At 45.6% G+C, this 22,508-nt stretch overlaps 1 protein-coding gene across 1 annotated transcript in view; it reads right to left on the reverse strand.

Annotated features, from left to right (window-relative positions):
* ITSN1 (intersectin 1) overlaps positions 1–22,508 on the reverse strand; it is a gene marked incomplete at its 5' end in the record, with an annotated part of 73,002 nt that overhangs the window by 29,992 nt on the left and 20,502 nt on the right. Inside the window, 11 exons of the mRNA XM_042020653.1 lie at positions 1,088–1,168; positions 4,853–5,019; positions 6,458–6,540; positions 7,212–7,417; positions 8,691–8,850; positions 10,289–10,533; positions 13,236–13,250; positions 14,694–14,815; positions 15,776–16,002; positions 17,040–17,164; positions 20,221–20,473. Of these exons, the coding sequence (XP_041876587.1) occupies positions 1,088–1,168; positions 4,853–5,019; positions 6,458–6,540; positions 7,212–7,417; positions 8,691–8,850; positions 10,289–10,533; positions 13,236–13,250; positions 14,694–14,815; positions 15,776–16,002; positions 17,040–17,164; positions 20,221–20,473 (1,684 nt within the window). The remainder of the gene's footprint in view (positions 1–1,087; positions 1,169–4,852; positions 5,020–6,457; positions 6,541–7,211; positions 7,418–8,690; positions 8,851–10,288; positions 10,534–13,235; positions 13,251–14,693; positions 14,816–15,775; positions 16,003–17,039; positions 17,165–20,220; positions 20,474–22,508) is intronic.

Raw genomic sequence — 22,508 nt, forward strand, 5'->3', positions numbered from 1 at the left:
GCACTGGGAAGCCATTCCCTGGCTCCTGGCCCTCCAGCCCTTGTCCCAAGTCCCTCTCCAGGCTTCTTAGCTGTGAAAGCAGAAAGTAGAAGAAGGAATTTCTAAGTAAAATACAGCAGGTGCTGCCAGGAGAGTGAAAGGTTTAAGCAGAGAAAAACCAGGAGCAGAGTCTGTCCTGGGCAAAGCCAAGGATTTGTTGGGCAGGGAACACAGCTCTGCTGCTGAAAAGGCTGCAAGCTCCCTGCAGTTGCAGAATTTCCACAGAACCCCATTAATCCCCCACACCAGAGCCACTGAGGAGACAAAATGAACAAACAAAGGAATGGTGGGAATTTGTGAAAATCGGGAAACCCTCCCTTGCTACCACAGCAGTTACAATGTTCAGTAGGTCACAGTGGAAGAGCAAAAACCTTACACTTTGTATCTCTCTCAGAACAAGAAATGTCTCATTTTTGTCTACAAAATGTGGTTTACAAGGCTTTGCGTATCCAACATCCTCCTCCCCCACCCAGCAGCATAAAGGAGCTTTACTGGGGACTGTGTGTTAAACAAGTTCCAGTACAAATGACAAGTTTCACACTCAGCTCTTGTAGGTCACAGAAAAGCAGAAAGTTAAGAGAAAAGCATTCAGAAAAAAAAAAGATTAAAATAAAATAACCCAGAAATGGGTTCCATTCTTCATTCCATGAAGGGCTTTTAAATTGCGGTTTTTGAAGTACTGAAGACCTGAGAACCCCTTCCAGTGCTCAAAGGGGCTCCGGGAGAGCTGCAGAGGGACTTGGGACAAGGAATGGAGGGACAGGACACAGGGAATGGCTTCCCACTGTTCTGCTGAGCAATCCAACATTACATTCATTTTTGAACAAGCAGATTTTATTCTCTAGCTACATGTTATTTAGTGATTGACACGCCGGAATGATTAGAGAGGATGAATTCTTTTATTACTGTTACACTATTTATTAACTACATTTATTCCAGTTATTTTATAATGGTTTTCATCACTGCAAACTACTCCAAGATGACCAAGAGCAAACAGACTTTATTTTCATGAAAAAGGTGTTGTTGCCATTGAATGAAACACTTAAGAACAGAGAGAAGGTGCTGTCACAATATTTGACTCACCAGGTTTCTTCCCTAAGCTTCCCGTTTTCCCAGCTGCTCCTGGAGCCTTGAAATGGAGAACAAGATGCAAGTTTAGCACTCAGGTTCCTTTCTACAGTACATGAAAATTATTTATAAAGCTTCATTCAACACACTCAACAAGCATGGGAGTCAAAAACTCACATGAAATTCTGTTCTTACAGGAATCCTTAATATTTTAGATGGCAATAATCTGGGAATAAATACCAAGCATGAAGTGGATGATTTGTTAATGCAGAAGTGCAGACTTTTATTCCCTTTCATGGGCTGCAAATAGCAAAGTCTCTCCCATTTGTAATTCCAAAGTCTATCCCATTTGAATTGCAAATCCATGTATCTATAGAATGGGAATTCTGTCAAGGTGAGCTAAAACAACAAAAAAAGTTTTCATCCCTTCAACTAGCTGGATTGCAAACTCCCTGTATCCTGACAAGGTGAGATGAGGGATGAACATCAGCACCCAGGCCAAGGGATTGGCAAGCAAAGCCTTTGAACAGCCACAAGAAATCCAGCAAAACCTGAGATCAGTTCCTGCCCCCTCAATAACTCCTGCAGTTTCCTCCCAGGCCACTGACAGTTTTATGTCCTGCACTAAAGAGGTCTGAGGTGGCTAACAGAGACTTAAATCTAAGCTGTACTGGGGCCAGAAATGTTGAGGAACCACAAATGTCCTCTTGCCTTCAACATTTCCACCTCCCTCAACCTCACCCCTTCACCTTCAGGATCCTCCTTACAAACTTGGCACCAACATCAAATGACCTGAAGGTTTCCACAGAATCCTAACTCCCCTGTGGAAAAGTACAGTTTCCTCCTCCATATTCTCCCTATCAGCTGATGTTTTGAAAACTTGGGGATTCTGGCAGAAACTAAACTGAGGAGTAACTAAAGAACAGCTCAATGGCTGAGAGAAAAGGGCCATTCAAACCCATGTGTGGGTTTTGAGTCACCTATAAAAACAATTATTAGACACATCTTCAGCTTGCCCTGATGTCTCAGTGCTCCTTTCCTGTCACTGTCAGATTATTACAGTTACCCCACAAGAGCAGCAAATCTTCCTCTCCTCCCTGGATTCATTTGATTATCCTCAGTTTTCCAGCCTCCCCTCCACCACTGTGAGCTGTGTTCACAGAGCAGGGACCCGGGAAAGCCCCACACAGGGACCAGATGCAAATCCCAGTGCAGGTCTGGGGACGAGGGCAGATGGTCCCGACAGCCCCACAGAGGGGGATGAAATGGGGGGAACCAAAGGACTGACGGGGTGATACCAGGAATTCCTTCTGCTCTGGAAGTGTTTCTGGCAGAGGAACACCCTCTGCCCTCCCCAGGAAAGAACAAGTGACTGGACCTTCAGAGAACACCCTCCTCCCGGATACCCCTTGGTCAGCATCCATGCTGCTGGATTAGAAGCACATGCACAGATCAAACAGGCTGGGACATCATCTTTACTGTGAAACACAGAGAGATGATTTTAAAATAGAAACTTCAAAATCACCTTGACCAGACTGAGTCTGAATTGTGTTTGAGGATTCTCTGGCTCCTCAGTGAAAAAGCAGAAGAAACACATGGAGAAGTCCTACAGTACATCAATAAATAACTAAATTCATAAATGATGCATTTAGGATGCTCTCAATTTCTGGCCCACTCAGGAGATGGAGAAGCATTTCCTATTCCTTCTGCTGAGGAAGCAGTGAGGACAGACCCTGTTCTATCTCCCCCTGCACATCTGGGACACTCACTAAACATCTGAGGGGATTTTGTGACAAGGGATGAAGTCTCCTGGACCAGCACAGCAGAATTTGCTTTGTCAGTTTAATAAACCCCAGCAAGCCTGGCAACTGTGTTGTACAGCAGGACCCTTCAAACCCTGCCTTGATCCATTCAGGGATTATTGTCTCAACTTTTAAGCAAAATTTTCTAACCAGAGATGTGTTGAAATTGTTGTGTTTCCAAGCCCTCCATGAGCTCTGTCCCCCCAAAGGGAATTCTCACCAGTGTCCAGAATAAAACCCTGTTTCACTCTGTATCCATCCACCTGACCCTGAGAAAAACCCTGAGAATGGAGCATTGTGCCATTGTTCCTTTGAAGAACAAAGACTTTCCCTCCTTTTTAATAAGCTGAAGGAACAGGGAATGGTTTCTTTTAGCACCCTGAGGTGAATGGGCACAGCCTGGCACAGAAGAACAAAATTAAAAAATTCTTCTGCTGTAGAAACCATTGAGATTTTGAGTCATTTCTAGAAACTCTATCCTTGCTGCTGAAAGATCACCCCTGCTTTTCTTTAGGCCTGTCAATAGTGCAGAACACATTAAATTATTTCTCTTTTCAGAACATTTTCCACCCCAGGCAGCTGTCCAAGCACAGCAGCACATCTGAGTGACCAGAGAGCCAGGACTGTGAAATCTTCTGCAAAAACTGGCTCTGGGACCAGGCTGGAGAGCAAAACCCAATTACCCACTTGGAGCCAGCTCCATGTCCTGCAGGCACAGGAACCCTGGGATGAAAACAACATCCCAGGAGTGAGGGCTCCACCAGCTCTGTGCTTTTTCCTCCCTCTCATATCAAGATTTGAGCTGAAGGTGGGATTTTCACCAGCAAAAAGGGCACTTGGAGCACTTTTGGGCAAAGTGCAATGAGCTGGTGCAGCCCCAGACAAGCTGAGGTCACAGAAACACCAAGCTGAGCTCTCTGAGAAAAAAGGGCTCCCAATGGAACACCGGAGCTCTCCACAAGGATTTGCCAACAGTGCCCCAATCCCAGCTCTCCCAAGGGCTGCAACACTAAACATCACTAACTACAAGTTTTTTAATCCTGTCACAGAGGATGTTACTGGAATTTCCTGACACTCCAGAGATTTCCTCTTCAAAGGTTTCCTACAGCTGCAGGTTTCACTGCAGGTTTTAGCCTTTGGCTTTTCCACAGCAGGAATGGTTTTAAGGGGTGACTCTGCTCAGGCTCAGTGTTCCAGAGGCTTTCACTGAGTTCTTGTGCATTACCATCCACATTCTCCAAAATCCACTGATTTTTATTTATTTACCTTTAACCCTCCATTAGTCTAGGTATATAAACCAGAATCCTTCTCCTCAAGAGATCAGTTGTGTACCCAAATCTTAAATCTAAACTAATTCCTACTAGTAGATAAATTATCCATTTAAGCCATAGAAATGAGAAAACATCTCTCTTTAGAATGCCTAAAAAGAAAGCAAAAAAAAAAAAAACAAAGGGATGTGTTCTATGGAATTATTTCAAGATAAAAAGAGATGAAACAGAACCTCCATTATTCAGTCAAAAACTGTCAAATAAATACAGTAGTTAGCAAAGTTTGGGTGCAAAATTTGTTTTCCTTGATTGCAAGAAATGACAGGAAAAAAAATAGAATAGACTGAAATATTACTCTCTGGATTTTTGGGGTTTTTTAATAATGGCAGTAAGATCCAGCTCAGTCATTAAGAACTTACCAGGGCAATAAAATAATCACGGCTGTTCTGACCAGTGTCTACAAAACTGCCAAGTGCACTATTAATGTAGGCATTCTTTTAATGGATGATCCCCCAAGTTATTTATGATACTAAGCTCTAAAATGCAACTATTGGTGTTATTGTCATTGTTATTCCTTTCCAATCTCAGTCAGGAAATCTGCAACATATTTTTATTTCCCTTATGATGCCCTGCCTTGCAGCTACCACTACAACCCCAAAGAAAACATTTCTCTACCTCAGAATCTTTGAGTCTCACATAATTAGATGGGAAAACTCCTGATTTATCACCCAGCGTTCCCGTCCACCAGTCACCATCTTTCTTTGTCACCAGGATCAGGTCACCTTGTTGGAAAGTGAGGTCTCCCTGCTCCGAGCTCTCGTAGGTGTACATGGCAATGTACTCTGGAAAAGGGAAATACAGCACATGGCAAACTCCTGAGAAACCCTCAGGGAGCCTCTACAAAATCTCATCAATATCAGGGGCTAGGCAGAAGGCAAATTTATTCTTTATTACTCGTAGAAACATCAATATTTAATGAATAAAATCCTATCTGTCAGAACCGAACAGGATCTGTCAAAAGGCTGCCTCAGGGGGGTCTTATATATAATTTGCTATTATCATTAAAATGTACCTACATCATTCATTTAGATATTAAACATGTTTCCCAGTGGTTTCTGGATTGTGCTGATGAGTGGAATTTTCAGAGTTTGGGATGCAAAGTCCACACAGCTTAAAAAACACCTTCTGCACACGAGCTCTTCTTCAATCCTCTCAACAGAAGATGTTCAATCCCTGCTTTATGACTTCTCAACACCACAGCTTTTCTGAATTGTTTAAACAGAAGCTGTGTTCCTTTTTAATACAAACACAACACCTGAGATATCCCACCTGTGACAAGACTCTGCATGTCCACAACCCCTTCTCCTCAAATATGAGGAAAACTAGAACAAGGTGATCTTTAAGGTCCCTTCCAACCCAAACCACCTGGGAGTCTACGGAATATTGTATACTTTGAAATAATTGATTATCTCCCTTTTCTCTGCTGTTCCCTCCTTTTAGTTTCTGTGGTGCTCATGCCAGAGGCAAATTAAATGTAAATGTACCTAAAACTGTACCTGGAATTGCAGTTACAAACTTCAGGTGTGCTGTAGGGAGGATACACAAATGTTCCTGTAACCTACATTTAGATTAACTGATTTCCTCTGCCTGTGGTTTAATTAACCTTTAGCTGACTCTGCACTGGAGAGGATTAAGAGTTAAGGCAGCTCATGTGAGGACATTCCCCTCCAGCTGAAGGGTGGCAACAGCCAGGAATTCCCCTTTTAAAACCCTTCAGAGGACTGAAAATTATCTGATAATTCTGTGCCTGTGCCCCAGGCTCCAGCTTTAAAATGGAGCTGACCATAAGGATCCAAATATTCTACAAGTGACTGTCACTGCCTTAATGAAGAGCTTTAATGAAACATCGGGAATGAGCTTTGGGGGACATTGAGACATTTACTGACATTATGAACACATGCACAGATGTGCTTATTGGGCCCTCTGTAAAAACCCATTCCAGATCAGAAAATGTTACCAAAATAACGGCAAAAAAAAGAAATATTGGGGAAAGTACAAACTACAAAAGACATTTTCGTATCTTTTGTGATACGGGAAATTACTCCTTCACAACACACATAAATGCTTACTCTAATAATAATCCCCAATTATTCTAGAGGCAAACTGATTTGCACTTGGATTTTAGCACCACTTGAACACCACAGTGTGATTCTTGACTTTGGCATGAAGCAGAGTTCTTGTGTTTAATGCCAGAGTAAGAAGCTCCCATGCAGGACTCACCTTCCCCTGACATCGCTGCCTTGGCTGCTGGGGATGCTACTCTTTTCAGACTAGCAGGACTTTCTGAGGAACCAGAATCCATGCTTTAGAAGAAAATAATGGTTATTTAAGAAATTCAATCTCTTCAGATAAAAATTATTATTCTATTTCAAACTCAAAACTGCACGTGCACCCACAAGGAACTCCCTGGGTTTTAAAAGAAGAGACAGTAAATGTGCAAAATAAAGTTTTGAATCCTGTCATGGTCACGTTTAAGCAACTGCCTTAAACACAGAATTTTCTGCATCTCCTCTTTTTCCTCAGGAAAAAAAACGATCTGAAATTGTTCTCATTTGTATTCCTAATGCTAATGTTGCCTTCACATTACATCAAATGAGATTTTAAATGTTTCATCCTCCAAGAATAATGAGAAGTGATTTAGATTTGAGGAGTACCTTTTAATTTTGGGGAGAGAGAAGCTCTGACTTACACAGCTGTACTTCATAAAGTCCAATACACTCATTTTTCAGTTCAAAGTCACATAAAATTATGAAGGTTAATTAATCTTTTGTTGGTGAGGCAAGACCCAAGGAGAACTGAGGTCAGTTTTCTTATTGCTGACAAAGATTTTCAGGATTGGAAGTCAAAACCCTCCAGATAAAAAAAAAGAAAGGGCCCTTTTACAGGGTAGAACTTTGAAATTCAAGTGTGCAGCTCTTCCTATTTCCTTCCATCCCAGTAGAGAAGTAAAGGACAGGAAAAGCAAACAAAATACCTCGTTGACTTCCTAATGGGGCCTGAAATGAGCTTCACATAGGATTTGGGGAACCAGCCCTTCTGTCCCTGCACCTCCCCAAACCACCACATGTCCTGCTGCTCCAGCACTGTGATCACATCGTTCTTGTTGAAGTTCAGGTGGTTGTCTTTTTTTGCTCTCCAAGGATACAGAGCTTGTGCTTGAAGCCCCTCCACTTTTTCACCCTTCAAAAAGAGAAAGAGGAGTCAGTCATGCTCCACCTTTCATCCAGAAAGCTGCTTAAGGAATTATATTCTTAGGCTGCTTAGACAGCAACAAACACAGACTCTCTCTCAACTAAAGCATCAGTTAAACTTCCAGAGTAATTCCAGAATTGTTCACAGTCCTCCTGCATTTGTCTGTTAACACATCATCAAGATTAAATTAATTACTTTTACAATTAAGAGACACATGTAATAAACTCTCGTGAAGCTGCTTTGGCAGGACTTAAGAGTCCATTTTATGGAAAATGATGCTTTGCTGCATGTTATTCATGGCACATTCCGATTTCCTTTTGCTCTGAGGTAGATATTTAGGACTTTCCAGAACACACAGGCTCCCAAGAACAGTTTGTTGTTCCACTGAGGAAAAGGAAATGCCTGAACAGATGGACAGAATTCAGCTGTGAAGCTCTGTCACTGCTGTTCCACCTCACCACATAACCCACTTGGGAGTGAAGGTTGTCATGGGAGTCAAGAAAGCCCCAAGGAAGTGACCCAAAACTGGACCACCAAAATCTAAAAAAGCCATCCTGAAACAGCAAACCAGAAACTGCTTTGTGTTAAATCCTGCCCCAGATGTTGCCACTGGATCAAAGATCCATAGAATGGCCTAGGTTGGAAGGGACCTCAAAGCCCATCAGTGCCACCCCTGCCATGGCAGGGACACCTCCCACTGTGCCAGGCTGCTCCAAGCCCCAATGTCCAGCCTGGCCTTGGGCACTGCCAAGGATCCAGGGGCAGCCCCAGCTGCTCTGGGCACCCTGTGCCAGGGCCTGCCCACCCTCCCAGGGAACAATTCCTGCCCAATCTCCCACCCAGCCCTGCCCTCTGGCACTGGGAAGCCATTCCCTGGCTCCTGGCCCTCCAGCCCTTGGGAATTGTCTCTCTCCAGCTTTCCTGCAGCTCCTTCAGGCCCTGCAAGGCCACACTGAGCTCAGCCCAAAGCTTCTCCTCTCCAGGCTGAACAATCCCAGCTCTCGCAGCCTTTCCTCCCAGCAGAGCTGCTCCATCCCTCTGCTCATCCTGGTGCCTCCTCTGGCCTCTCTCCAGCAGCTCCAGGCCCTCCCTGTGCTGGGCCCAGGGCTGGGGCAGCTCTGCAGGTGGGACTCTCCCTGTCACCCCTCCTGGAAGAGCCCACCTCTCCCAGGTGAGTGTTTTAATGCATAGTTGAAGTTCACACTTTACTCTCCAAGCCTTTGTGCTGGCTCAAAACATTTGGGTGAGCCCAGGAGCTCACCTGGCCCAGGACAGGGGAGGGGGATGAGCCTGTGACAGTGGCAGGAGTGAAGGCCGAGCGCTGCCGGAGCTGCCCTGCGCTGGGCACGGTCAGGGATGGCTGAGCTGCCCAGGCATCCCAGTTATCACTCTCTGGTTTCTCACTGGTGTTTGTTGGCCAGCTGAAAAAAAAAAAAAAAAAAGAAAAGAATGATGTAATTCCTACTGGTTTTAATAGTAGGAAGAAAAAAACGTCACACAGAACAAATATTTCTACATTCTACATTATTACTTTTCAATGAATATCCATGAGCACCGTGACTCCAGGTACAGCAGTGCCATCAAACACTGGTTAACCACAACTTTATCTTCAAAGGCAACCCAAACTGAGCTCCTTGTCCTTGCCCCTGAAGGACAGGTTTTTATTTCATTTCTTAGCTGTGAAATTTGTCCCAACAAACAGAAGTTCAAGCAGTGCAGGCTGCATTACACACAGTGGAAAAATAATTAATCATTCATTCCAAGACTGGTTTGAACTCTTCCCACCTGCACATCACTGACCTCTCACATCTCTTTCCTTTAGACACAGAATCCCAGACTGGTTTGGGCTGGGGAGGGACCTCAAAGCCCATCCAGTGCCACCCCTGCCATGGCAGGGACACCTCCCACTGTGCCAGGCTGCTCCAAGCCCCAGTGTCCAGCCTGGCCTTGGGCACTGCCAGGGATCCAGGGGCAGCCCCAGCTGCTCTGGGCACCCTGTGCCAGGGCCTCCTATTGAGATATCAGTTTATAAATATGGATTTCATGGCCAAAGGATAAAGAATTGCAGTTGATAAAAGTGCCCAGTGTACTGAGTTAGGACATCCAGGGAAGGGCACCAGTTTGAATTCCATCAGTCTTACTAATGCTGTGATCAGGAATTAAATCACCTTTTCATGTTCTCTCTGCCATTAGCATATTATACATAAGCAAGTTGGAAGCCTTTGATAAGGCTTGGGGGCAACTAATGTAGGAGAAAGGGATTTAGGAGCCTCCAGTATCTTAAGGGACTCCAGGAAAACTGGAGAGGGATTATTCATTAGGAATGGGAATGGCAGGGCAAGGGAGAATGAGTTCCCACTGGAAGAGGGGAAATGTAAGTGAGATACTGGGAAAGAATTGTTCCCTGGGAGAGTGGGCAGGCCCTGGCACAGGGTGCCCAGAGCAGCTGGGGCTGCCCCTGGATCCCTGGCAGTGCCCAAGGCCAGGCTGGACATTGGGGCTTGGAGCAGCCTGGGACAGTGGGAGGTGTCCCTGCCATGGCAGGGGTGGCACTGGGTGGGCTTTAAGGTCCCTTCCAACCCAACCAGTCTGGGATTCTGTGGTTCCAAGGGAAGTGAACACCTTGGGATTTCCACCATGCCCACATCCGCACTTGGGGATGTCTCCCACTCTTGCTGTCCTCAGGCAGGTGTGATGGGAGCAGCCTCAAGTCCCACAGGGCAGCAATTTTCACTGATTCCTACAGAAAGCATCTCTCACTTCAAAGAAGGTCTTTTTAGTTTGCACTCTGGCTCCTGTGTTCAGTGCCAGTTCCAAAGAACTCCACACACTGAAGTGCTCAGCAGCACCCAAACCTACGTGGAGCTGAAGTCTGCCCAGTTGTTGGCCACTGCAGGACCCTCAGGAGGGGCAGGGGCTCCCAGGGGGGTGGAGGTTTCCTGCACGGACACTTTGGGAGCAGCAGAGGGCTCGGATGCTGGCTTGGCAGAGGCTGGAACTTCACTGTCCGGAATTTTCTCTGCATAGTTTGCAGGGAACCATCCAGTTTTCCCCTTCAGTTCTCCACCAAGCCACCCTGGCTCTCCAGTCTGGCTTTCATCCACCTGCAGACAGAGGAAGTTACAGAGTTAAGAAATACACCCTGCAAATGGAAATTTTACTGAAAACAACCCATCTCCTCCACAGTAATGAACTTTTTGCAATGCAAGAGGGCTTGACAATTAGTATTTCTTTTTTCTTTCTCCCAAGCTAAAAATCACAGAATCATGGAATGGCTGGGGTCAGAAGGGACCCTGAAACCTGTCTTGTTCTACCCCTGCTATGGCAGGGACACCTTCCACTGTCCCAGGCTGCTCCAAGCCCCAATGTCCAGCCTGGCCTTGGGCACTGCCAGGGATCCAGGGGCAGCCCCAGCTGCTCTGGGCACCCTGTGCCAGGGCCTGCCCACCCTGCCAGGGAACAATTCCTGCCCAATCTCCCATCCAGCCCTGCCCTCTGGCACTGGGAAGCCATTCCCTGGCTCCTGGCCCTCCAGCCCTTGGGAATTGTCTCTCTCCAGCTTTCCTGCAGCTCCTTCAGGCCCTGCAAGGCCACACTGAACTCAGCCCAAAGCTTCTCCTCTCCAGGCTGAACAATCCCAGCTCTCGCAGCCTTTCCTCCCAGCAGAGCTGCTCCATCCCTCTGCTCATCCTGGTGCCTCCTCTGGCCTCTCTCCAGCAGCTCCACGTCCTCCCTGTGCTGGGCCCAGGGGCACAATCCCAATGCATTTCCTGCTGCCCACGCTGGGATGAGCCCAGGGCATGGATAGATCCCTGTCCCTGACTCCTCAGAGGAGCTGCTGACAAATTCCTTTGCCTCGGGCCATTTATTGACTCAGTGCCTCCCACTGGAATTTGCATGCACCCTCCCCTTTTGGTGCAAACCGATCCATTATTCCTGCGGTTTTGGGTCCTCCTCCTCTCTCAGTCCCTGTCAGCCCAAGGCAATCCCAGAAATAAAGGCACTTTGTGCTTGACCGCTCCCATGTGCTTCTCCTGCAGTGCAGAGCAAAATTTCCACTGCAGCAGAGATGGGAAAGCAGCAGGATGGGAGAGGGAAGGGCACAGCTGAGGGTGGGTCTGGGAGAAAGGGGCTGTAGCACCCGAGGCTGAATCATCCACACAGCGATCAGAGTCACCCAGCTGGACCCACTGGGGCAGGAACTGCAATCACCACGCACAAAGAAAACACACAGCACTGAAAAGGCAAATCGGGGTTGTGGAGATGCTCTAAAAAAAGCATCCTTGAGGTGAACCACAGACACAGAAACCACTGGGAATCTTCAGGCATAAGGGAAAAAAAAAACCCAACCAAAAGGTTTCAGACCCATCCAATTAATGCCTCTTCAGGAGAGGGTCTGAAGCTACAATAACTCTAAAACTGCCTCTGAGGATACTCAGATTTATGCTTATTCAACCCAATTAGGTTCTCTAAGTATACTCATGAAAACGCATTTTGAAGGATAATTTCAACTTCATAATTCATATCAGCTCTGGTTTCTTCTTCATATAAAATACAAGTCACATCTGGTTTTGCAGTACAGTACTGGAATTTTAAATAAATTCTTTTGAACTTTTTTAAAGCTAATTTGTTCCAATTTCCTCATATTTTTACCCCCACCATCCACAAGCCCCAACAACAATCCCAGATTATTTTTTTCCAAAATACAATCAGCCTTTAAATGCACACCTGAATAGTGAATTACAGTGTGTGGGAGGTTGTTTTTTATTTATTCAACTGTACTTTAGAGCCACAGCTGACAACTTCTTAGTTCTGCGGATCACATAAAGAAGATTGATTCCAACTCCAACAATCAATAACTAAGGAAACTGATGAGAAACTGTCTTTAGAATTTGTTATAGATGTTTCAGGGAAGAGTATCTGTTCCCACACAGAACTTTGGTTGAGTTATAGCCAGGATTAAAATCAATCTAAAGTTACAAGGGAAGAAATTTAAAGTACATTGAAAGGGTAAGATAATTTAAAAGTGGGAGAATTTAAAAACCAGAGTAATTCTGTAATCCATGGCACCAGATCCAGTGGTGATTTCCCCAGGAGTCAGGCAGAGCAGAGCTCTCCCCAGACTGGCAAATCCTTTTCCTTCCTGAAGAAATGCCCACCCTTCTCCCTGATTCCCCCAGCCAGGGCTCAGGATCTGTGCCCAGGATGAAGAGTTGACACTCTTGGAAAGATCATTCCCAAGCTCTGTTAAAGCCCCAGCTCCTGTGACAGAATGAGCTCTGCAGTCCCAATTCCAGCCAGGATTCCAGCCCGCTCCCACACCAGAGCTGGGAGCCAGCCCCGGGCTCTGGGTGGCACCTCCTGCCCTGCTGCATGACAGGACCTGCCATGGGTCAGAATTTGGGTTCCAATGTGGGAATGCTCAATTTGCCCATGTCAGAACACAGTTACTCCAAGGAACACTGATTTGTGGGACAGGAAGCTCCCAGCTGGAGCTCAGCTCCACTGCAGCAGCATTGATGTCACCAGTCAGCCTCACCTTAACACTGAGTTTGCAAACTGCTGATTTCCAAGGAAAGGCACCCCCTGGGACCTTTGGAACCACAGGACAAACACGGGAGGGCTGAGGGGGGAGCCCAAAGGCAGCATCAAAAGTAAACCTCGGTCCAGGGTGTGTGAATTACTTTTGATAACGAGCTGTGGTTGTTAATTTGAGCCCGGGTGGGTTCAAACCCAAGGAACTGCAGGGGAACCAACTCTGGGGATGGAAATGGAGGCAGGGCAGAGCCTCCCTGGCAGCACTTACCCAGTCCCTTTTCACCTCCAGGGGGAAGCAGGGATGCAAAGCAAGGCACGGTTACAAGCCAGCTGGGCACTGCCAGAGCAGCCCACTGAAAGCCTTCCTGCAGGGCAGCAGGCACAGCCCCCAGCAGCCAGCCTTAACTGTGGCCAGAAGTACTTCAATAAAGGCACCAGAGAGCAGTTACCCTGCTGGGCTTGAGTGGGTTAAAATCAAGTCCAAAAGCAACAGATAACAAGACTTGGATGGTCTCAAAGTCTCTATTTAAAAGAAGTGCAGCGCTCCTCAGACTCACGTACTTTGGGGGAAAATCTCATTTCCCTGCAAAGCTTTCTTTAGAAATTACTTCAGTGCTCTTTATAATTGCATATTTTGGGGAAAATGTTATTTCCCTGCAAATCTCTATTTAAAAATTATTTCAGTGCTCCCTAGAATCATGTATTTGAGGAAAAATGTTATTTTCCCTGCAGTAACAGGGATAAATATGTGCAGAGCTTCCCAGAATCACATATTTTGAGGAAAAATGTTATTTTCCCTGCAGTAACAGGGATAAATGTGTGCAGAGCTTCCCAGAATCACATTTTTTGGGGAAAAATGTTATTGTCACTGCAAATCTCTATTTAAAAATGTGTGAAATACTTCTTAAAATCGCATCTTTTGGGGGAAATTGGTTTTTTCCCAGCAAGTCTGCCTAACAGTGATCACTCTTGCCCACAGAATGACCTGCAAGCCCAGGCCACCCCCCATTTCCCAGGAAAACAAGGCATCCCAGCATTGCCCAGCTGTCTCCTCTCCCCTTTCCCAGCTGCCTGCCCAACACCATTTCCTGCTGCAGCTTTACAACCTGTTGTATCCCTACTCAGAGTCCTCAGCAGTGACACCGAGCCAGGATTCACTTTGGATTTTCCAGAAGCAAATTCTAATGTCACGAATACCCAACCAGTAAAAAGCCAAACCAACCCCAAAAAGCTTCAATTTCTCAGAACAGGTTTTTAAAAAATATGAATCCTTACAATTTAGGGGTGCCTACAAAGTGTATTTTTTCCCAAATCCACTGTTACTAAACTGAGCTAAATGTAAAAGCTCTTAAAATCAATTTTGTTGGGCAGAACACTGTTTCTGGGGGAATACACCTCCTCCAGTGAACAATATTTAAGAATTCCCCCAGGAATTTTCATTCTGCATGTTAAGAACACACTAATGATTAATTAATATTAATATCCACTTAATCCCTGCAGCCATTAACCACAGAATTATCACTTACAGAGACAAAAGCAACCACTGCTTCAGAGTCTGACACAACACACTGACCACATCCCTGAAAAACAGGGAATTACTCTTTATCAACACACCTGCAACCAAATATTCAGGATTAGAAGTTTCCTTTCCTGCCATAGAAAATTGAAATCACACACGGCAGAAGGTGAAGGAATTTTCTCAAGGAATATCCCAATCCCTGCTTACCATGACGATGTCTCCAGGCTGGATGGTGATCTCATCGTGGCTTCTGGATTCAAAAGGATACAGAGCTCTGTAATACACTATTTTTACATCCTCCTGAGCAGAAATGGTTAAAGGAGCTTTCTCTGAGCAAAGGAAACAAACACACAGATACAGAGAGAAGAAATCAAACCACCTTATTTTTAAATGCTTGGAAAATGGGGTGAAAGTGGAGACAAGAATCAGCAAACCTGGCAGGGTCTGCAGGAAGTACCCTATCCCCCTTTCACACAAGGGGAAATATAAAAATTAATCCTTTAAATACAATTTTATTGTTTTCTCCTCTAAACAACAGGGAAGATCACAGAATCCCAGAATGGTTTGGGTTGGGAGGGACCTCAAAGCCCCACCCCTGCCATGGGCAGGGACACCTTCCACTGTCCCAGGCTGCTCCAAGCCCCAATGTCCAGCCTGGCCTGGGACACTGCAGGAACTGGGAGTCCACAGCCTCTCTGTGCAGGATTTAGTCATAAAAGTGATGCAATCCTTTGGACAAATATTTAAACCAGTATCACATTCCCAAACAGTTCTTGTGTGTATCCAAGACACTCAAGAGGGAAGCAGGTTTCCCAATACAGGCAAAAACCAGGATACAATGCACAGAAGAAGCTCTCAGCTGAAGGTGACTGTGTGGAGAGCAGAGAAAGGGGGATCAAATTTTAGATTTCAGGTCATTTGTCCAGTGAACAAAGGAAGGCAGGAAAGGAAAAGGGTGACTAAACAATGTATTGTTCCTACTTTGAAAAATTCCAATATCCCACACCAAAATAAAAACTACAGAAACAGTTTTTGACATCTTGCATCCAGCCCCTTCCAGCTGAGATTCCCTCTTCCCTTGTCCTGCAGTCTCAGAACTGTGCTTTCCCCTCTGCCTTTTGGGAAGAACAGCGATGAAAGAACCATTTTTGGAGTCTAGAGCTCAATCCATGCATTATTTACTCTAATAAGACTCACAATCCAACCTTGACCACCACTTTGTTCTGTGTTAAATGGGAAAAGAATGACAACTGAGCTGTCCCAGAGCATTCCCTGCTGTTGGACCCTACCTGCATTGGACCACGGAGCCTGGCCAGGCTTGTTGGGCTCCTGGTGGGGCTGGAAGAGTTTACTCAGCTTCTCCTGCATTTCCTGCTTCCCCTTATCCTCACTTTCCTTCTTCTTGGGTAGTTCTTCCCTTTTTTGCTTGTCATCTTCCTGGATTTTTTTTTGCCACTGAGGTTCTTCCTCCGGCTGTCCCCGCTCCAGCCGCGGTTTGTCCCGGTCCTGGATCCGCCTGGTGGAAGATTGGGGGGGTCAATTCAAAAGAGCCACTCAAACCAAAGCCTACCAAAGCTTTTGGGTGATCTCCAGTACAAAGTGTCTTCTTTAGGGCTTTTCCATGCCCTAACTCTATTTTGGCGAGTTACCAAGCACTCCCCAGCATCTCCTCACACAGTGGTTCCCAGGAATCAGAGACTCATTGAATGGCTTGGGTTGGAAGGGACCTTAAAATCATCTCGTTCCAACCCAAGGTAAGACTCCAAACAGCCAACTCAGAAAGGAAAAAGCAGGAATCAGAACATGTGGCCATCCTTATCCTGATGTTGAAGGGCAAGGAGGAGAAGTATTTGCAAGCTTTACACAGCACTCCAGAGAATTGTTGGGAATATTTCCCATTTCCAACCGCCAGAGTTAACAAGTCCTTCCCCTCCACCAGAGGAAATGAATAAATATTCTCTGCTAGAAACAATTTGCCCCAGTAAAGATAACTCTGAAGATCTGAAGGACACCCAGTGTGTTCCAGTTTGTTTCATGGCCTGTTCCACCCCTGGAATTTCTTCACAGTTAGGGACAAATGCCTGAGAAGCAGCTGCTCCTCACACACTTGGTGTGCTACGAAGAACAGACTCTGTCCAAGGACAGAGTGAATTCCTGACCAAAAAGGAGGGATGGGGGAAAAAAAACTGATTCATGGAATGCCAGGATCCCAGAGGCTGGAAAAGCCCTCCCAGCCCAGCCAGGCCCAGCTGTGCCCCATGCCCACCTTGTCCCCAGCCCAGAGCACTGAGTGCCACCTCCAGCCCTTCCTGGGACACCTCCAGGGATGGGCACTCCAAACCTCCCTGGGCAGCTCTTGCCAAGGCCTGAGCTCCCTTTCCATGAGGAAATTCCTGCTGGTGTCCAACCAACCCACTTCCCAAGCATTAGAGGGTGGCACTAGAGGAGACAAACCTCATCTGCATCCCTGGAAGTTTTGGGCAGACAGGAATATTTTCCGAGAGGTGCCAGGGGAGGTGTTACATTTAGGGCTCCATTAGAGCAGTTTGTTACCTCTGAGCTTCTTTTTGCTTTTCCAGCTCCACTGTCTTCCTTTCCTGTTCCTTCTGTTTCAACCTCTCAGCTTCCAAGCTCTTCTGCTTCTGGAGCTGCTGCTTGTTATGGATTTCTCTCAGCTCCTGGATTAAAAAAAGGAAAACAGGTGTAAGCATCCACTCTGTGAATCAGAACTAACGGCCCCAAAGGGTTCCCTGTGAGGGAACAACACCTGGGAATTGCTGGGGATCTCTGTCCAAACTCACACTCCTGCCAAATGCAGATATTTCAGGTTCATTTCCAGGGTCTATGAACCACCTACTGTTTTCCTATTTTTATCCATTTAACTGAGACATTAAAGGGTTAAGAAACCAGAAATCATTTAAATGGGACTCTAAAAAATGGACAAAGCTTAATCTGAACAGTCACTTCTGTTTTATTTTGTTTGTTGGTTTGTGGATTTAACTTATTAAATTCCATACACAAATCTGCCCTCTGAGCTCTCACAACAGCAACTCTTAATCAGTTTCATTTGCCAATTAATGCTGATTTACTAAAGAACCTTCAGGTTTGGTTTATACACAGGAGACTGAAATCCTTAAGGAATGTCTTTGGGATGAATCATGGTATTCATTCATATACAAGTCTGGCTTTTCTTAATTAACTGGAAGGACACTGCCTGAAAAAATTAGAATATAAATAATAATAATAAAACCAGAGTATTTTCCTCAAGATTTGTTCTCTGCATTTACACCTATTAACACAAAACCAACTTTCATCTGGAATTTCTTTGCATAACCTGGAATTTTGCATCTGAACTCCTCAGTATTACAGGGGAAAAAAAGAAAACTCCCTATGACCACTGAGGATTTTCCCTGAAAATAGTTCACTTCAAAAAACTGATATCTTTTAATGAAAATATGGTACATGTGAAATTGAAACAGTTAATCTTGGAAGTATTTGGATAGTTTTTCAGAAATTCACAATCTACAAACCACAGGAAGTTTTCATGTAAAACTCCTCATGCACTGACCCAAATGAGAAAATTGCATAAGAGACAAAAAAATAAATGTAGGTGATTCAGGGATGAAATTTTCAAAAGGGAAACTGATCCTTGTGGCTCAGTTTTCAGGTCTCAGTTTTATTTCATTAATGCTCCCCAGTTTTAAAGTCAATGAAAACTGAGCTCAGCATCATTAAAGAGAGAATCAGTTCTCAGGGAAGTTGGAATTAAAACCCTGCTAAGGCCATGAATCCCACTGAAATGCAGGGAAAATCCCAATTTGGGCAATACTTGTTTTATGATCGCCCTGAGTGTGATGAGCAGGGGGAACCACAGTCCCCACGTCCTCTCCATGACCTCCTGAACCCTTATTTGTACCAAAAACATGGACAAGTGCAAGGGACAAACTCCAAGAGCATTGGCAGTGCTGGGACTGACATCCTTCAGATGAGACAATCCCAGACTGGTTGGGTTGGAAGGGATTTTAGGGATTATCCAGTGCCAGCCCCTGCCATGGCAGGGACACCTCCCACTGTGCCAGGCTGCTCCAAGCTCCAGTGTCCAGCCTGGCCTTGGGCACTGCCAGGGATCCAGGGGCAGCTCCTAAGGGATCTCACCACTAAATGCAGGATATTCACCACTTCCATGGCCAAATGGAAAACGGGAATGCTGCAGCTGAGCCATGCCCCCATGTCTGCCTGGAGCAAGGAGATTCCACTGTGAGTACCTGGAGCAGGAGCAGTAAATGCTGCTGCCAACCCTGGGACAAACAATTAAATTATTTTCTTTGCTTGTTGTGTCATTTCATCCACCTGCTTAGCTATGCCAGGATCTCAGGGAACACTTTAGTAATTATTTAAGTTTTCCACAGACATTTTAGCCCTATTCCCTCCCAGCCAAGCTGATGTGTTGGGTCAATGTTCTGTGAAGGGATTTTTCTGTGACAGAACTGCATGTTAAGAAAATCAAACCTAGTTTACAGTGCTGGCACTGGATGGAGCATCTTTGGAGATGAAAAAATCCCATATATATCCCTCTTTGGGTCAGCCAGGAGGAAACAAAGAAGTGCTGGGCATCTCATGCAACAGAGGTGCTCCACTGCTTTGCCAGGTGGGAGGATGGGGAGGAAGAGCCAGCATCTCCCAGAGTTCTACTGGAAACCAGCTGAACTTCAGTAACACTTCAACAGCCAAAACATTTCCAGCTGGATGTTCAGCACAGCCCTACACTCATCCTGTACAGACACAGCTCCCAGCTGTACACGTCCCACTCCTGTGCTGGAATTCCAAGGACACACCAAGGCTTTGCTCGTTCCTGGGGTGCAGGACAAGGAATGCCTTACCTTAGAAGCTGAGAAATTGTTACCTTGGCACTTAACTCCAAACAGACCAACAAGGAGAATTCTGAGATGTTCCAACAGCCACATTCATCATATTGAATAGGAATTAAAGCATTGCACAGAGCAGAGCAATATTCACTCTTTACAGACAAGTAATTTGCTACAAAAACCTTCATGGTAGAAATGGGAGTTGTTTAGGCCCAGATTGTGCCTTTTTGACAGAAAGACAACAGCACTTGGGATATTCAGGGATTACAATACAAAGTTTCCATCAGATCTTCTCCCCTTGAGACAAGCATTTGATCCCAGAGGAAAGGACCCTGTGGTTCCATGCTCCCAGAAGCTTTTCCAGAGCAACCCTCTCCTGCCCCATTCCCGAGCTCCCAAAGCCTCTGCTTTGGCCTTGGCACACAAGTCCTCCCTTCACCCCATCCTGGGGAGATGGGACAAAGGAAGGATGTTGCCACCTCTATCCTACTCGGAATCACAGATTACAGTCATGTGTAAGGATACTTCCCCCATCCAAATGTTTGCTTTTTAAAAATTCTGAAAATCATGACCAAAACAGGCCATTTACTTAAACTCCTGAAGTTCCAGATAAGCAAAAGATAAAAATCACTCATTAGTATCTTGCCCAAGATGCCATTCAAGGCACACTCCTCATGCAGGCATAAGGATTAGATAAAAATCTAATGCTAAACTCTTCTCTTTGGTTTTGTTTTGGTGCTGGCACCCTTAGGAAACACTGACTCAGTGAAACACTGCACACTCATCTGCTTAGGGAAAGTGAAGCACATAACTGGAGGAGGCTCCTCACTCAGAGAGAGCTGGGTCCTGCCTGAGCAGGGCATGGAGACCTTTGGGAAGGAGTGTAAGTGCTGGATGCAGCCCAGGAGGAGCGCCAGGCACTGCAGCATTGCCTCTTCCACTGCCACTGACTGGAAGAAAGAAATGCTCAGATGTAAACAGGCATTGGGAGCAGGACTGCCCCGTTCACATGGATCACACAGGCACTGACAGCGACGGACACACGGACAACAGCGGGACAGCTTCAGCCCTCCTGGGGGGTCTCTGCTTTTCCCAGGCACTGGGAAAAAATTCTCAGCAAAACTACTTCAGAAACATGAACTCATTCCTGAGGTGCTCTTGGGCAGGAACAGCAGCAAGAAATTCGGGATTCTTCCATGTTATAGGAAGTGGGCATTTGGCCCTTGGAGACAGGAGTCACATCGAGCCTTAAGCTTGGAGGGTCGGTTTAGATCCAGGGATATTGGGCAGGAATTGTTCCCTGGGAGGGTGGGCAGGCCCTGGCACAGGGTGCCCAGAGCAGCTGGGGCTGCCCCTGGATCCCTGGCAGTGCCCAAGGCCAGGCTGGACATTGGGGCTTGGAGCAGCCTGGCACAGTGGGAGGTGTCCCTGCCATGGCAGGGGTGGCACTGGGTGGGCTTTGAGGTCCCTCCATCCCAGACCATTCCATAATTCTATGATCCTAAAATAAACAAGTGACCAGTTCCATTTTATTGACAGCTGTATCAATATTATTAGATCTCTAGGCTGAGATTTTTAAAGAGTACTGGAAGTTTCACTCCTTCAATCATAATTCAAGACATGAAGAAGTGGCCAAACTTTCAACCTTGTAACAAACTCAGTCACCTTACAGCCAAATACAGCCCAATCCACAAGACTATTATCTCATAAAATGCCCCAAATCTCATTTCAAAGGATACATAAGCAGCCAAACAAGCACCAATGATCTCCCTGAAACCAAGTGGTTCTACCTAAAGATATCCAATACTACAATTCAAATGACCTGATTTGAAATATTAAAAACATTTTGTAAGCCTGAAAGCTGCTGGAAATGCACCATATTCTATGAATATTTCCAACTCCAAAGGACTCCTCAGAAGGAATTTAAATCAGTTGTTTTGGAGAGATGACAAAAAGATCCAGCAGAAAAAAAATCTCATTTATCTCCCTAACCATTAAGACACACAGCGAAGATGATGTAATTTAACACTTGTAAAAAGTATTCACTTACTGCAGAACATACAAACATGGAGGCAAATCCAGAGCATCCTGTAAACTGCTTGGTGTTAACAAGTTGCCTGGTAAACTAAAATTACCTTGATTAAACCCGGAGTTTATAAGTTATTTGCTTGATAAAAATGTATTTTAAAAGGAAAGATTTCCATCTTTCCCATCTTGACCTATTGTCCCTTAATTTACAAGAAGCCTTTAGCATATTTAGAGCTCAGATGTGGTGGAATTGTTGATAGACAATTTGAAAAATTTCACATTTCCTTGTGAGCATAGTCCAGCTGCCTGATAATCACACAAATGGCAGCACAGGAACTGCTGTTTGTACACACCCAGGAACTGAGAACTCAACTAAAAGTTCTTCTGCTATTTGGGGAAATTATTAATTTAGCATCACCTTCAAGTCAATTTCTACCTCTTTCCAATGTCAGTCGCTTTTCCAGTGGTGGTTCCTAAAAGTTGTCACAGATTTTTGATTTTTAGGTAATTGTATGTGAGAATTATAGAAGTTCCTAAACAACCTGGTTTGGGTGATATGGTCACCTAAGAGAGAGGTGATCTGTGCTTGGAGAAGTTCCACTTCACACAAATCCCAGTAAATGCAGGATTCCAGGAAAGCCTTCACCAGCCTTGTGCATAAAATCTCGAGTGCTGGGCACTGCCCAGGCTCCCCAGGGAATGGGCACGGCCCCGAGGCTGCCAGAGCTCCAGGAGCGTTTGGACAGCGCTGCCAGGGATGCCCAGGCTGGGATTGCTGGGGTGTCTGTGCAGGGCCAGGGGTGGGACTGGGTGATCCCTGGGGGTCCCTTCCAGCTCAGGATATTTGATGATTCCATGAAGAACAACAGCCAAGAAATCCCTGCTGCACTCAGCAGCTTCTAAGGGGTTTCTCTACCCCTTCCAAGCTGAGCCCACAAAAAGGTCCATGTGCCTTCTTAGGGATTTAATCCAGTAATAAAATCCTCCAGGCCCCCCCAAAATATGCCTTGCACATCTCGAGAAACTACAGAAGGGAGAACTCTCTGAATTCAGCTCCCACTGCTCAGTTTCCATGGTACAACAGGGGCTGGAGCGTGTCCAGGGCAGGGAAGGGAGCTGGGAAGGGGCT

The sequence above is a fragment of the Corvus kubaryi genome, unplaced genomic scaffold (assembly GCF_017639235.1).
Source record: "Corvus kubaryi isolate FWS band 111438036 unplaced genomic scaffold, C.kubaryi_AGA036_p1.0 37036, whole genome shotgun sequence".
Taxonomy (NCBI): Eukaryota; Metazoa; Chordata; class Aves; order Passeriformes; family Corvidae; genus Corvus; species Corvus kubaryi.